The sequence below is a fragment of the Oncorhynchus kisutch genome, linkage group LG17 (assembly GCF_002021735.2).
Source record: "Oncorhynchus kisutch isolate 150728-3 linkage group LG17, Okis_V2, whole genome shotgun sequence".
In the NCBI taxonomy this organism is placed as follows: domain Eukaryota; kingdom Metazoa; phylum Chordata; class Actinopteri; order Salmoniformes; family Salmonidae; genus Oncorhynchus; species Oncorhynchus kisutch.
The window spans coordinates 71,309,023-71,326,244 of NC_034190.2; the positions used below are offsets into that span (position 1 = coordinate 71,309,023).

The 17,222-nt window shown below is 39.1% G+C and overlaps 1 protein-coding gene across 10 annotated transcripts in view; it reads right to left on the minus strand.

Annotated features, from left to right (window-relative positions):
- hspg2 (heparan sulfate proteoglycan 2) overlaps positions 1 to 16,496 on the minus strand; it is a 193,513-nt gene extending 177,017 nt beyond the window's left edge. For 3 of the 10 annotated variants that reach the window (XM_031794508.1, XM_031794510.1, XM_031794505.1), the window contains exon 1: positions 16,087 to 16,495. In XM_031794508.1, the coding sequence (XP_031650368.1) occupies positions 16,087 to 16,155 (69 nt within the window). In that variant the 5' untranslated portion in view covers positions 16,156 to 16,495. Of the gene's footprint in view, positions 1 to 16,086 lie in introns of all 10 variants that reach the window. The other 7 variants (XM_031794506.1, XM_031794504.1, XM_031794511.1 and 4 more) reach the window with 4 other exon arrangements.
- Positions 16,497 to 17,222: the final 726 nt, after the last annotated feature.

Consider the following 17,222-nt stretch of genomic DNA (forward strand, 5'->3'; position numbering starts at 1 on the left):
AAAAATAGAGGCTCCAAAAACATCATTTCTATAGCCATAGAAGCCTTGATAAATAGGGTAACTAACCCTCTTCCGTGCTGCAGAGTAGGGAAGGCTACAACTAGGGAAGATTCATATAACAATACATGAACTCCTCTTGAAAATCAGCAGAGCATTCAAATGGCTTAACGTCAATGCCAGTGTAAAAAAACAATGAGGAGGATTCTAAAGAACACAGATGATGATAAAGTGCCTTCAAAGGGGAAAGTGCCATACTAATTTAGCATTTCAATGAATCTCCAATAAGTGGAGGGCCAAGAGACAGGCAGAGAAAACCGGGAGAGAACGCCTCCCAGCACAATACAAAGGCTACATCCCAAATGGCACTCTATCTCCTATATAGTCCCCTACTTTTGACCAGGGTCCATAAGGTTTTGGTCAAAAGTAGTGTACTTTATAGGGAATAGGGAGCCATTTGGGACATAAGAATAGTTTCTCTCTATGATGCCTCCGGCCAGTGACCTCAGCCTGAACTCAATTGGCTCTCTGACTGACAAACATAGTTCCATAAAAGAGGAATGAGGAAGAATCCATCTAGACTAAAGCTTCTTCACTCAAGCTGAATCAGCACTAAATAAAGCAGGTATTTGGAATCAAGAGTATTTATTTAGACTGTTTGTCAGTTAGGCTGATCGGAGGCCATTGACACCATTAACCTTTATTCAAGGTTTATAGTGAACCTTTGCTCTTGAACCTTATAGGCCTGTAATCCAGCATAACTCCACATGTAATGAGGAGAGGAGGCTTTCTGCCCACATCATCACAGCAATGTACTGAAGTGTGACATATAGTTTAGGATGATGTGTGTTCCAAAAAAGAGCCAAGCAAAGATCTGGGGTTAAGAGAGGGACTTGCCTAGTTAAATAATGGTTAAATATAATTTGTTTTTAAATCTGGGGTTAAGAGAGGGAAACGGAGAATGGGGAAGAAGGGGAAACAGGGTTTCTCAGGGGCCAGTGACAACCCTCTATTCATTTACACCGGTGGGCCTCCACTGCTACATTTTTGCCACCACTCCAAAAGATATGATTTATAAATACAAAATGGAAATATATGCAGATATGTTTTGAGAAAAAAATTGTGAACATTTTCAGTGTGGAGTTAAAGGACTAAATTCCGATATGAAGTATGTAGAAAAGATCATGGAGCTACAGAGTTTTAAATAATATCATCTTTAACTAACAATCTGAAAATATAAACAAGACAGTCAGGGAGAATGTAAAATTCTAAAAATGGCCTGTTATGAGGCCCACATTGATTTTGTTATAACGTCTGAGTTAATCAGACAGCATAAGAACATGGTATAAGCATGGCACTATGTGTATAATTGCAGGAAATTTGCTTTGAAACAGATATTTTTTCTCACCCCACTCCCTTTGCCACCGCTGCTGGAAAAATAACCAAGGGGAAACACTGGGGTCTCCTGTTGCATCAAGCAAGACAGGCGGCACAGGAAGAGGAGTATGCGTACTGCTCCTGCTTATGTCAGCACATGCTCCGTCCTGTACGAGCTGAGGTGCAGCTGTGTTTGGAATCTGCCCCTCCATCTGACACGGAAGTGAAACACATGAAAGCCAAGCACACCCTCCCCACCACACCCACAACCGCAGAACACGCTGCATTGTGAGAAGAGGACTAAGATGCTTGTTTGTTGAGTTGATTGGACAAAACAAAGCAATTGATTTATTAATGCAAGAAGACGTCTAAGAGGCTTGTTTGTAGAGCTGAGTGACAAAACAAAGCATTTGATTTACAGTTTTTTACAATCACTTGGGCACTAATTTCAGAACCTTGATGTCATTTTTCAAAACTCTAGACACAAAACTCACAACCAATGATCAAAATGCAAATTTTTCAAAACGGACACTATTTCCAATTGCTTGGATTCAATACACATACAGCTAAGATAATTTGTTCATTGAACTAAAATCACCTGTTCAAAATAACACAACTTCAACATCAAACATCAACATCAAAGTATAACCAAAATGCAATTCACACATTACATCTGAGATGACTGTCTATTTATTTCATTACAATGATCTAACTATCAATTGATACAACTGCTCAAAATGATAAGTAACTGTTGCATTAGCCTTAATATATAGTTTTATGGAAACTGACAAACAATATTACATGTTTAGTTCATGAAAGTTTCAGGATAACGAGATCCATTGACACCAATTACCGTGGAATATGAACCAATTGGACTACATTATCTATGGATGTAATATTTCATCATCATTCTTTATCAGACACTGTTTCTATGGTCCCATGTACCACTTTTCCAGACCATGTTTTCAGATTTGACATTACTGTCCACTCACCGGCCACTTTATTATGTACACCTATCTAGTACTGGGTAGGACCCCCTTTTGCCTCCACAACAGCCGGAATTATTCATGGTGTTGTACGTTAAGAGATGCCTTTCTGCACAACACTGTTTTAAACAGCTGTTATTTGAGCATTGGTGGCCTTTTGTTAGCTTGAATGAGTCTGGACATTCTCCTCTGACCTCTCTCATTAAAAATATGTTTTTGCCCACAGAACTGCCGCTCACTGAAAGTGTTTGTTTATCGCACCATTCTCTGTAAACTCTAGAAACTGTCATCCGTAAAAATCACAGGAGGGCAGCTGTTTCTGAGATGCTGGAATCACCATGTGTGACATCAACAATCATACCACGGTCAAAGTTGCTTAGATTACTCATCTTGCCTGTTCTAATGTTTGGTCGAACAACATCTAAAGCTCTCTACCCTATATACTCTATATATTGAGTTGCAGGCAGCCACATGATTCGCTGTTGGAATGTAACCTTCCTTGATGAGCTAAACCAGGTCTTTAGAGCTGATGGCGTGACCTATGTCATTGTGTGGGATAATGTCAGGTTCCACCATGCTCAAATGGAGCAAGCATGGTTTCAGGCCCATCCAGAATTTACCACCCTGTACTTACCCCCATACTCTCCTTTCCTTAACCCGATTGAGGATTTTTTTCTCCACATAGAGGTGGCAGGTATATGATAGGCGCCCTCACGAACAAGCCACCCTTCTCCTGGCTATGGATGACGCATGCAATGACATCACAGCAGACCAGTGGCAGGCCTGGATTCGCCATGCCCGAAGATACTTCCCAAGATGTTTGACTAATTAAAACATAAATTGTGATGTGGATGAGAACCTGTGGCCAAAACCACAAAACAGGGTTGATGGAAATATAGAAGTACAGTAATCAATCCTTTGTTTTGATTTTTACAGTAAGCCAGGTGAGGAACACTGCAGTTGATGTTTTACAGTAAGCCAGGTGAGGAACACTGCAGTTGATGTTTTACAGTAAGCCAGGTGAGGAACACTGCAGTTGATGTTTTACTGTTGTTTTTTTTCTTATTTTGTAGCTAATTATTTTTTAAACCTATGTTGTGATTTTATTGTATTTCATCAATAAATTTCATATTTCGTTCAATGATTCCACTGTGTCTGTAGTATTCTCTCTACTAGTTATTTTACAGTGATGTATTTACGTGTAGTAGCATAATGAAACATGTGACATATTTTGTACTACAATATTTAATGATTGAACGAACAACTACACAGTGAAACTATCGGTATCTTGTGTGTGGGTGATCTAAATGATTGTTCCAATGGTATTTCATGATAAGTGAGTTTTCTGAATCAATGATTCTGCAAGTGCAAGGTTTCTTTAGAGATATGAATGCACAATGCAAGGTTTTGAACATTGGACAGCCTGTGTTACAGGTGATGACCGTTTTGAGTTTTGTGTCTAGAGTTTTGAAAAATGACCACAAGGTTCTGAAATTAGTGCCAAAGGGATTGTAAAAAAAAACTGTATTAACTGTGAGTCTTGAATACTCCGCTGCTCGCTAGAACCCATTGTTTTGCTATCAGACAATTGAGAAAGAATCGTCTGTGTGAATGAATTAATGAATGAATAGTAAAAGCAGATTCTTTGTTTCAAGTTGAATCAAGTTATGCCTCAAGCTATAATAAACTTAAACAAGATGAAAGGCACAATTGCATGAGAACCATGAATTGAAAGGTTTATCCCCAAGGTGCAGGAGAATCTCTGTAGTGAATAAATCATGTAGAAACCTGACTACAGAACACAAAAAGTCAGGTTCAGAGTCGTAACAGCTGTAACCATCCTGTGTGTGTGTGTGTGTGTGTGTGTGTGTGTGTGTGTGTGTGTGTGTGTGTGTGTGTGTGTGTGTGTGTGTGTGTGTGTGTGTGTGTGTGTGTGTGTGTGTGTGTGTGTGTGTGTGTGTGTGTGTGTGTATTGGGTCTTAAAAACTCCAAAAGTAAAACAGTAAAACTAGGAAAATTCTCCATCGTGAGGAAAATGGCTATTTTAAGCTTAGTGGTTAGGTTCAGGGTTAGAATTAGGGTTAGGTAAGGGGTTAGTGGTTAGGTTTAGGGTTACGGGTTAGGGATAAGTTTAGAGTTATGGGAAGGGTTAGGGAAAATAGGATTTGAATGGAAAAAAATGTTTCGTCCCCAGGAGGATAGGAAGAACAAAACGTGTGTGTGTGTGTGTTTGAGGAGGCCGGGGCCAACCAGCCACTTCACAATAGCATTGTCCTCTGAGACAAGATGGCATCCTTCCCCTCTTGGGGGGGGGGACTAACTCAACAATGCAATGTTTGTCAAGCCAAGTCAAGTCAAATCAAATTTGATTTGTCACATGCTTCATAAACAACAGGTGTAGGCTAAAAGTAAAATGCTTACTTACAGGCTCTTCCCAACAATGCAGAAAAATAATAACATGAGGAATAAATACACAGGGAGTAAAGATAACTTGGCTATATACACAGGGTGAGTAACGAGTTGACATGCAGGGTTATGAATGAGATAATTGAGGTAGATATGTACATATAGGTATGAATAAAGTAACTAGGCAATAGGATAGATAATAAACAGTAGCAGCAGTGTATAGAGCCTTCTGAAAGTACTCACACCCTTTGACTTTTTCCAAATGTTCTTGTTTTACAGCCTGAATTTAAAATGGATTCAATTGAGATGTTGTTCACTGGCCTACACACAGTACCCCATAATGTCAAAGTGGAATTACGTTTTTAGAAATGTGTATTAATTTATTAAAAATGAAAAGCTGAAATTTCTTGAGTCAATAAGTATTCAACCCCTTTGTTATGGCAAACCTAAATAAGCTCAGGAGGAAAAATGTGCTTAACAAGTCACACAATAAGTTGCATGGACTCACTATGTGTGCAATAATAGTGTTTACCTTGATTTTTGAATGACAACCTCATCTCTGTACCTCACACATACAATTATCTGTAAGGTCCCTCAGTCAAGCAGTGAATTTCAAAACACAGATTCAACCACAAAGACCAGGGAGGTTTTCCAATGCCTTGCAAAGAAGGGCACCTATTGGTAGATTGGTAGGGAAAAAAGCAGACATTGAATATCCCTTTGAGCATGGTGTTGAGCAAGTTATTAATTACACTTTGGATGGTGTATCAATACACCCATTCACTACAAAGATACAAGCGTCCTTCCTAATTCAGTTGCCGGAGAGGAAGGAAACCGCTCAGGGATTTCACCATGAGGCCAATGGTGACTTTAAAACAGTTATAGAGTTTAATGGCTGTGACTAGAAAAAACTGACATTGTAGTTACTCCACAATACTAACCTAAATAAAGCCTGTACAGAATACAAATATTCCAAAACATGCATCATTTTTGCAACAAAGCACATAAGTAAAACGGCAAAACAATTGGCAAAGAAATGTACTTTATGTCTTGAATACAAAGCCTTACATTTGGGTAAATCAAACACATCACATCACTAAGTAATCACTCTTCACATTTTCAAGCATGGTGGTGGCGGCATTGTGTTATGGGTATGCTTGTCATCAGCAAGGACTAGGGAGTCTTTTAGGTTGAAAAGAAATGGAATAGAGCTAAGCACAGTCAAAATCCTAGAGCAAAACCTGGTGCAGTCTGCTTTCCAACAGATACTGGGAAGCAAACTCGCCTTTCAGGAGGACAATAACCTAAAACACAAGGAACAAATATACACTGGAGTTGCTTACCAAGACAACATTGAATGTTCCTGAGTGGCTAAGTTACAGTTCAGACTTAAATTAGCTTGGAAATCTATGGCAAGACTTTAAAATGGCTGTCTAGCAATGATCAACAGGTATCCAGCAGGTATATTTCACTGGTCATCCCCAAAGCCAACACTTACTTTGGCCGCCTTTCCTTCCAGTTCTCTGCTGCCAATGACTGGAACGAATGGAGACTTATATCTCCCTCTCTAACTTTAAGCATCAGCTGTCAGAGCAGCTTACCTGTACACATCCAATCTGTAAATAGCACACCCAACTACCTCATCCCCATATTGTTATTTATCTTGTTGCTCTTTTGCACCCCAGTATCTCTACTTGCACATCATCATCTGCACATCTAATGCTAAATTGTAATTATTTCGCCTCTATGGCCTATTTATTGCCTTACCTCCCTAATCTTCTACATTTGCACACACTGTGCATAGATTTTTATATTGTTTAATTGACTGCACGTTTGTTTATGTGTTGTTGTTTTTGTCACACTGCTTTGCTTTATCTTGGCCAGGTCGCAGTTGTAAATGAGAACTTGTTCTCAACAGGCCTCCCTGGTTAAATAAAGGTGAAAGAAAAAAAAGGGGAAAAAAGAAATCAACAAGCAACTTGACAGAGCTTTAAGAATTTTAAAACAACCATGTGCAAATATTGTACAATCCAGGTGTGCAAAGCTGTTAGAGACTTACCCAGAAAGACTCACAGCTGATATCACTGCCAAAGGTGATTCTAAAATGTATTTACTCAGGGGTATGAAATCTTATTTAATTAGATACTTCTGTAATTAATTTGCAAACATTTCTAAAAACATGTTTTTACTTTGTAATTATGGAGTATTGTATGTAGATGGGTAAGAAACTAAATCAATTTAATACATGTTGAATTCAGGCTGAAACACAACAAAATGTGGAATAAGTCAAGGGGTATAAATACTTTCTGAAGGCACTTTATGTGATGAGTCAAAAGAATGAGTGCAAAAAGGGTCAACGTAGATAGTCTGGGTAGATATTTGGTTCACTATTTAACTACCTATTTAGCAGTCTTATGGTTTGGGGGTAGAAACTGTTTAGGATCCTGTCGGTTCTAGACTTGGTGCATTGGTACTGCTTGCCATGCGGTAGTAGAGAGAACAGTCTATGACTTGGGTGGCTGGAGTCTTTGTCTTCACCCACATAGCTGAAGTTCTTGGGGCCCAACTTTCTAAACGGTGGTGGTGTGGCTGCTGTTTGCTCTGCTGTGCTTCAGAGACCCTGGCTGGGTTCCTTATTGTGTGGCTCTTCACTGAAGTAGCTAGTCAAGAGAGAACAGGTAGCTAGTCAGAACAGGTAGCTAGTCAATAGAGAACAGTTCAACAAGGCTTCTCTTTGCAGCGAACATGTTGCCAGAGTAACAATTTCGGTTGAATGATTTGAATGAACATTCCAAAATGTTACAGTGAAACATCAAACGGCTACTTTTTGCAAGGATTACTGTGGCTTTTTAGCAACAATATGCAAACTCAAAATGACTTAGCTATTCCTACTAAATATGAAAGAAAGTCTACAGTTGAAGTCGGAAGTTTACATACACTTAGGTTGGAGTCATTAAAACTCATTTTTCAAACCACTCCACAAATTTCTTGTTAACAAACTATAGTTTTGGTCGGTTAGGACATCTACTCTGTGCATGACACAAGTAATTTCTCCAACAATTGTTTACAGACAGATGATTTCACTTATAATTCTCTGTATCACAATTCCAGTGGTTCAGAAGTTTACATACCGTACACGAAGTTGACTGTGCCTTTAAACAGCTTGGAAAATTCCAGAAAATTATGTCATGGCTTTAGAAGCCTCTGATAGGCTAATTGACATTATTTGAGTCAATTGGAGGTGTACCTTTGGATGTATTTCAAGGCCTACCTTCAAACTCAGTGCCTCTTTGCTTGACATCATGTGAAAATCAAAGACCTCACAAAAACATGTGTAGACCTCCACAACTCTGGTTCATCCTTGGGAGCAATTCATCTGTACAAACAATAGTCCGCAAGTATTAAACACCATGGGACCACGCAGTCGTCATACCGCTCAGGAAGGAGACACGTTCTGTCTCCTAGAGATGAACGTAATTTGGTGCGAAAAGTGCAAATCAATCGCAGAACAACAGCAAATGACCATGTGAAGATTCTGGAGGAAACAGGTACAAAAGTATCTATATCCACCTAAAAACGAGTCCTATATCGACATAACCTGAAAGGCTGCTCAGCAAGGAAGAAGCCACTGCTCCAAAACCATCATAAAAAAGCCAGACTACTGTTTGCAACTGCACATCGGAACAAAGATCTTACTTTTTGGATAAATGTCCTCTGGTCTGATGAAACAAAAATAGAACTGTTTGGCCATAATGACCATCGTTATGTTTGGAGGAAAAAGGGGGAGGCTTGCAAGCTGAAGAACACCATCCCAACCGTGAAGCATGGGGGTGGCAGCATCATGTTATGGGGGTGCTTTGTGCAGGAGGGACTGGTGCACTTCACAAAATAAATGGCACCATGAGGCAGCAAAATTATGTGGATATATTGAAGCAACATCTCAAGACATCAGTTAAAGCTTGGTCGCAAATGGGTTTTCCAAGTGGACAATGACCCCAAACATACTTCCAAAGTTGTGGCAAAATGGCTTAAGGGCAAAAAGTCAAGGTATTGGAGTAGCCATCACAAAGCCCCGACCTCAATCCCATAGAAGAATTGTGGGCAGAACTGAAAAAGGGTGTGCGAGCAAGGAGGCCTAGGAACCTGACTCAGTTACACCAGCTCTGTCAGGACGAATGGGCCAAAATTCACCCGACTTATTGTGGGAAGCTTGTGGAAGGGTACCCAAAACATTTGGCCCAAGTTAAACAATTTAAAGGAAATGCTACCAAATACTAATTGAGTGTATGTAAACTTCTGACCCACTGGGAATGTGATGAAAAAAATAAAAGCTCAAATAAATAATTCTCTCTACTATTTTTCTGACATTTTACATTCTTAAAATTAAGTGGTGATCCTAACTGACCTAAGACAGGGAATTTTTACTAGGATTGGATGTCAGGAATTGTGAAAACGGAGTTTAAATGTATTTGTCTAAGGTGTATGTAAACTTCTGACTTCAACTGCCACTTGATTATTTTTAGCTTCAGTTTAGACCGGATACAGACACTTACGTTCGCCGCACATTACCTTCTCAGACTGTTAGCTAACGTTAGTGAACGGTCGCGGCTAACACAAAAAATGTTTTGGATATGTTAGCTAACGTTCGCAACTATTTAATTTGCTGAACGCACCTCTAGTAGCTAGTCAATACAGAACAGGTAGATAGTCAGAAGAGGTTGCTCACCAGAACAGGTAGCTCGTAAGAACAAGTAGCTAGTCAGTACAGGTAGCTAGTCAATAGAGAACAAATAACTAGTCAATTCAGAATTTGGGAATTTGCATCCCTAACATGTGTCTGAAGTGCATTGCTTAAACTGTGTGGGGTAGCAGTCAGACCATTGTATAAAGCATGTTGCTACACCTGCAATAACATCTGCTAAATATGTGTATGTGACCAATACAATTTGATTTGATTTGATTGGATTAAAGGATCACAGCTATAAATCTTCTTAGGGATAGCCCCCTTTTTTCAATTTTCGCCTAAAATTACATACCCAAATCTAACTGCCTGTAGCTCAGGCCCTGAAGCAAGGATATGCATATTCTTGGTACCATTTGAAAGGAAACACTTTGAAGTTTGTGGACATGTGAATGGAATGTCGAAGAATATAACACAATAGATCTGGTAGAAGAAAATACAACCGTTTGTTTATTTTCTAACACCATTTTTGAAATGCAACAGAAAGGTCCATCACTCTGGTTGTAATTCCGGACGGATAAATTGAAGTATGAGCAAACTACATGAGATTTAGTGTGAAGTCACCCAGGTACATTTGGGCAACATTTACATTCACATTACATTTTTCGCAAGAAAATCCTCAAATCTGTATACTTGGACATTGATTTAGCTATTCCAGTATTAGTAGCCCTATTATAAGTTCAACATTTGCAAAACGCCCAGTTTTCATAACTTCATAAATCTCCATATTTTTATCATTTCTGTCCAAAAGGAAAGGCTTGCTGTCGCACAAGATTAGCAGCAACATTTTGCTACAGATTCCACATACTCCCGTAAAGCCCAGCTCATTCACTATCTAGCTAGCTTTGTTTGACCCTGATTGGTGCTTATTTGACAAAGTTACAGTCAATCAAGTGAAGACCGCTCGCGTCATCGGCGTGCCATGAGGGCGTCGCTCTCCGACCAAATTTGGTGCCCTATAGGATATACTACACTCTTAATGATATAGTGAAGTCTGGTTACGTTCTAGGATCTCTGGGGAATAAATACGAATGTGATTTGACGGGTTAAAACAACGTTTAGGGCTAGATTTTCACAGATTCCTTTCTTTGCAAATTGAACGAGTGGAAATACAAAATCAATTGTGCATGCTATATGGACCTTTTTGGGATATGAAAAGGGATTTTATCTAACAAAACGACACTTCGTGTTATCCCTGGGACCCTTTGGATGATAAATCAGAGCAACATTTCAGAATGTGTCATGATCGCTGTCTTGAAAATCAAGGTAAAGCGTGGTAAGCGTACATTTTTCTTTATTATAAATGTCGCTGATTGAGAACCATACCCGGCCAAAACATAGAAACACAGAACATAGAGTTTCCCACCCGAGTCACACCCTGACCATCCAAACATAGAGAATAAAAAGATCTCTACGATCAGGGCGTGACAGAATGTAAGTACACCTTTCACCTTCAGAGGTGAATTTATCAAACCTATCACGGTGAAAAAAGTGTTTTGTTTTTAGGAGCTCTCCTCAAACAATAGCATGGCATTGTTTTGCAGTAATAGCTACTGTAAATTGGACAGTGCAGTTATATTAACAAGAATTAAGCTTTCAGCCGATATAAGACACTTATATGTACCGGCATTTGTTGTTTCTCTAAAATCTGCGATCGTGACGTTGACGGGACGCCTATCCCTAATAAAGCATCAACTGACTTCTCAGCTTCTAAATCTCACCACACGTGTACAGACAGATCTGGGGTGACAAGACAGCAGCACACAGAATCAAACTCCATTGCTTACTTAATATACCACACACATGGCACTAGCTATATCAAGATGTTGCATAACATTTAGATGGGAATAAATGGGTTGAGTTTCACAGGATTAAAAAAGACCAAGGTTTATGACAATGGGCACACAGTCTGTTTATGGTCACAGGAATCCAGGGCACCCTTCCCCCGCGTGGCTCACGCCACCCCCAATGAAGTCAGGGGACACTTGTGGCTGTTGCAGTCCATACCGGGAGAGAGGGCTCGCAGAGCCAAAATAGTCAGATGTGCTCACAGTTCTGATGTCAGACAACCAGAAAACCAAGTGGCCTCAACTCCAAACTGCTCGTAATGACAGGCAGTCAGGACGGGCACAGAACCAGATCAAAAACCGTGGCTCTGACAATATCCTGGACAGATGCTGCTTGCTTTGCCAAAGTATGACGTAAAGATTGACGTTCTCAAGTCATGAGAAAACAGGAGGGTCGATAAAACATAGGAAATGCCGGCTTGAGATAACAGGGAATATCGAGCAATGCACTTCTATACCCATTTCTGAAATCTAGTAAACCAGGAAAATATGAGGTTATATTGTTGTTATTACACACATCATCCCCTTTTCAATACAAGTTCACACTTTTTTAAATTTAATCAATTTTTCCATTGTTTAATTTAAGAATTTCTACTTATTATGCTTAAATAATCCCCAATACAAGGTATTGGTGGTTAATAGCAGGATAAGAGCAGTTGATTGAGTTAGTCAACTGGTATGTGCCATTTTATTGATGTTGATTGTTTGAGTTGATTGATCCGACTTACCCTGACATTCCAGAGGAGTGAAGGGGGCCCCCATCGCAACGGCCCTTTCTATCCGGGATCCTTGGGAAGTCCTTACCCCATTGAAGTTGAGATGTAAAATGGTTAAGGTTATGATTAAGGTTAGGGTAGGGGTTAAGGATAGGGTTTTCGGGTAGGGACATCCCAAAGATCCCATTGAGCACTAAGCCCACAGCAACAGCAGTATGTACTTAATTGAAACATAGAGTCAAGCCTGTCAGTGTGCAGACTCAAAACGCAAGAAACAGATGCTGCTACTGATAATTAAATTATGTTGCTATTGTCATCCTTGGTCGTCATCGAGGTTACTGGTAAAACTATATGGAAGCCAACTCCTAATACAGACAGGCGAGTCAACATGTATCAGATGATCGCTGAATGGAGACCCAAAAATAAGTTGAACATTGAGAGTGATTCATGACATGCTTGAAAATTCAACTACAACAGAAAAAACACATACTTCAGCCAATTGGACATGACAACATTTAGACTTCCCATTATCATCATGTAAGCCACAGGATTGACAGCGGGCTCCTCATCAACATGTTCCATGTTTTGTCTGTTACCCTCAGCTTACTGTGGTTTATTGACTATCTCAAACAGGTGTTAGACTGTGTATCTGGGACAGGGCTTCTAAGAGAACGCTCATTCTCTGATTAAATTAAAAACAGAAAAGTGCCTGACAGACAGACCTTGACCGCTTTTTCTATTTGATGAAAAATAGATGAGAATCCAGACATGATCTCAGGAGTATAATTATTCTTATCATGTGGGATAAAGTGCCATCTCCTCAAATCAAATCAAATTTTATTTGTCATATCGTAAACAACTGGTGTAGAGACTAAGATTGAAATGCTTACTTACGGGTCCTTTTCCAACAATGCAGAGTTAAAGATAAAGATTAAAAAGATAACATAAAAATAGAAATAGAAATAGAGACAGGAGGAATAAATACACAGTGAATAACAATACCAAGTAAGAATAACGTCTATATATAGGGAGTGCCAGTACTGAGTCTATGTGCAGAGGTACGAGGTAATTGAGGTAGCTATGTACATATAGTTAGGGGTAAAGGGACTAGGCAACAGGATAGATAATACACTGAGCTGTAGAAGCAGCGTATGTGGAGAAGTAGCAGCAGCGAATGTGGTGAGTGTGAAAGTGTGTGTGTGTGGCATCAGTATGCATTAGTGGGCATGTCATGTCTCTTTTGAGCATACTGTTTTTAGAACACAAGGCCTGCAATGGAAATAAATGTGAGCACATTTATCTATATGCCAACAGATCGCAACAATGCCTAATTTATCATAACCATACAGATAACAAATCCTAATTTCTAAATTTTCCCATATTCACTTACTCAGTTTATTAGGTCCCCCCCCCCAAACCCCTCTTTGCCTCTAGAACAGCCAGAATTTTGGGGGGCATTCAAGAAGGTGTCGGAAACGTTCCACAGGGATGTTGGGCCACGCTGATGTGATGGCATCACACAGTTGCTGCAGATTGGATGGCGATACATTCATGCTGTGAACAGCCCGTTCCAATTCATCCCAAAGATGCTCCAATGGGTTGAGGTCTGGGGACTACACAGGCCACTCAAGTAAACTGAACAAACGGTCATTTTCAACATAGACAAATCTTATGTCAAATATGTTGACTTTGTAACTTGGAAACAATGTCAGATCTTCAACGTTATAAACACTATCAGAAGAAAAAATTGTCTGGGCAGCACCTCTTACTGGAGAGCTGATCTATCTACAGCTATTCATTTGGTCTCCCAAACAGGATTTTAACCAAGCCCTGCTTAGCTTTGATAATTGTGACTGACTACTACCTATGTGCTATCGTGAGAATGATTATTGAGAGATCTCTAAATAATTCAATATATTCACTGTTGCTATCAAAGTCATTTCAAAAGGTAGGTTTAACACAGCAAATTAAATGCAACCATACTTTATAAGTCATATATCATCAATTATACTATTTAGGCCTATATAACATTTACAAAGTCATCAACAGCTATTGTTTTAATTCAACCCAGGGTTCAACTAAAAATAGACAATCCATATAGACTTAGGGTTTCAAGCTTTGGTTCATTTCAAATGTAATATTCCAGTTAATCATTAATATGTCAGAATCACGTCTCCATCTAAATCAAATCTAAGTTAAAGAATAGGACTAAATCAAATCAAGCTTAATTCCAAGTGCATTTAAAGTTTGATTAGATTAGATTTAGTCCTATTCTTTGATTTTTTGTTGAGATGGAGACATGACTCCAACATATCAATTATTAATTTGTAGACAAACTGAATATTGAATTGTGTTTGGTTGTCAACGCAACCAATTATCAACATTTGAAGGAGATGTATCTTATGCTTGGATAGCTCCATCTGTGCCACTGATTTAGTCTGGCTTTAATTCCAGTTTGTCTACAAATTAGATTCTTGGTTGAGATGGAGACATCAATCCAACATATCAATAAATAATTTCTAGGCAAACTGGAATTAAAGCCAGACTATGTCAGTGGGACAAAAGATACATCTCCTTCAAATGTTGATTTTTGGTTGCGTTGACAACCAAACACAATTCAATATCCATTTTGCAATACAGACAATAAATGTACATGTCTTCTTATGGAATGATATGAATCATCCATGTTCATGTCAGAGGTCTGTGGAGACCTTCACAATTGATATAATAATTTGCGCATAATCTTGAACAGTATTGATCACTGCACTTTGTACTCTCAACTGCAACCCAGGTAATTTGGTTGTGCTATTAGACGAAGCACAGTGATAACACATTAAATTGTTCGATAAATACAAAATGCCTGACATTGTATTTCCATTGGAATTTGGTTGTGCTTTTAGATGGTTGAAAACATAGTGATAACACATTGGGAATTCAAGAAACTTCTGTCTGTCTTTTTGAGTGGGTGAATATAGGTTGAAATCTCATCGATCAATGTGTCAACTAAATATTACCCAAATTTCCACGTTGAAATTACTGGTGTGTCCAGTGGGCAGTGTTTGGGCATAGAGTCAGTGCAAGAGAGTCAGTTCAAAAAGGTGTCAATGCAGGTGGTCCGGATAGCCTTGTTTTGTAGTTTTGTCTTAAAGCTTGGAGTTATTGTCTCCTACAATTCACATCACTTGAGCACAGGGCCAGGCTACACTATACATTTCATACATCATTCTTATGATCCAATGTGAAGCTCTGAAGAGATATTCATAGAACATTTTGAATGAATTGAAAACAGTATGCCACTAGCACAAGAACTGAATCAAGTTCGAAAAGTATGCTGATGAATATTCATACAAGAACAAGTGGCATTATCAAAGTATATTGACACAAGTTTGCTGATACCTGTTATAGACACCAGTATTTCCCCCTAGAAAAAAGCGGTTACAATCTAGTTTACCAATAAGTTGGTTTTAATGCACAGTAACTAATAAGCAACCAAATCTAGATTCTGACCAGTGTCCTTTCACATCCATTCAATTATTGTTTTATGTAGCCTTTGCATAAATTCGCAAATAATGGAATAATGGTCAAACGCTGCCAGTTTTCCTGAAGCGTTTCATGTGAAATGAGTGTGGTTCAGACAGAAGACTGAGAAAGTTTTTTTGCATGTAGACAGAAGAGAGACTTGACTATGAATAGACTGTTTCTATGGACAGAATTAGATCAGCTCTATTCCACTCGATATTCTAGTTTGTCACATTATTTTTTAGAACACGTATAATTAGCGTGTGGTGAATCATATATATTCAACTATGCTATATATGGGATACTTGCCCCGCAACACCCAAGAAACAAATAGCATTACACTGTAATAAAGTTTTGAAAAGTAGCCTAGTAGTAAGTTAATTTTCTTTAGGAAATAATGTTCGGTTGTGCGTGGAGCAGTGTGAAAACTAGACCAAAATCTTGTTAATGAGAAATATATTAAAGTTCAAAATAAAAGGATGTAAAAGATCACTTACATTTATCAGATGACATGTAAATATCAACGAGACGATAAGTCCAGAGACCGAGTGGATCCGCGTGCCCATTTTCCACCAACCTAGCACAGGCTGCAAATGCTGGGGAAAGGAAAATCAAGGTCCTTCACGTCTGGCCACTGAGTAATGGTTGGGTGCACCTCTTTACACTTTCTATAAAGGACAATTATTTTCTACCTCCCACACCCGGTGGGACTTCATCAACATAAAAAGTATTTCTTAATGCGTTTTCTATTTAAACGAAATAAATAAATAAAAATCAATCACGTGAAAGAGATAGATCACTTCGCTCCTACTTTCTCTTGCACTCCGAAACTTCGACCTGTAATGCCAACGCAAGTCACTTGGAAGTCCGATGCTATTGCGATACACGAGCCACTGCCCTGCGTAAAAGGCGGAATGGAATTCAGGGAGTTCTGCTGATAGGCAGCCGTAATCCCTCCGTGAGGAGACGCCGAACCACCTAGCATATCTTTTGCTTTACATTTTTAAAACAACCCCATTACTTTTAAATGTGTTAGGCTATATGGTTAAATGAACATTGAAATGGATCATAAATTGGATTTAATGTAGAGATGAATAATTACGCGTAAACTACGCACCAATACATATACTTTCACTGTTAGTCTACTACAACTGTTGTTTACGAAGCATGGGACAAGTAATATTTGATTCGATTTTTTAAATTTAGAACGCACGAGGCGTATCGTGCCCGCCTAAGATATTTGGAGCGCTTGACATCATGACATCATGCATCACATTCACCACCATCCTAACCAAAAGCGGTTAAGTGGAAGAGCTTTGTGTTGATACTACACGATGTGGAAATTACTCTACCTTTGACCTTTAGCCTGTAGGCCTAAATAGTATGTTTCTCCCAGTGGTTTAGGCCTACCTTGATGCTGGAGAAGTCTGAGCATCGGCGCCCTCTGTTGTTGATCTCGAATCAGTTGTTCTCGTTGCCCATCGAAGGCTTGATGACATTTCTCCACTGTATATCTGTGATGTGCATTTCTCCACTGCATGTCTGTGATGATGCATTACTGTGATTTAACAGTACATTACAATGTAGACTTGATCTACATTGTATGCCACCTAGGCCTATATTCTTTATGAAA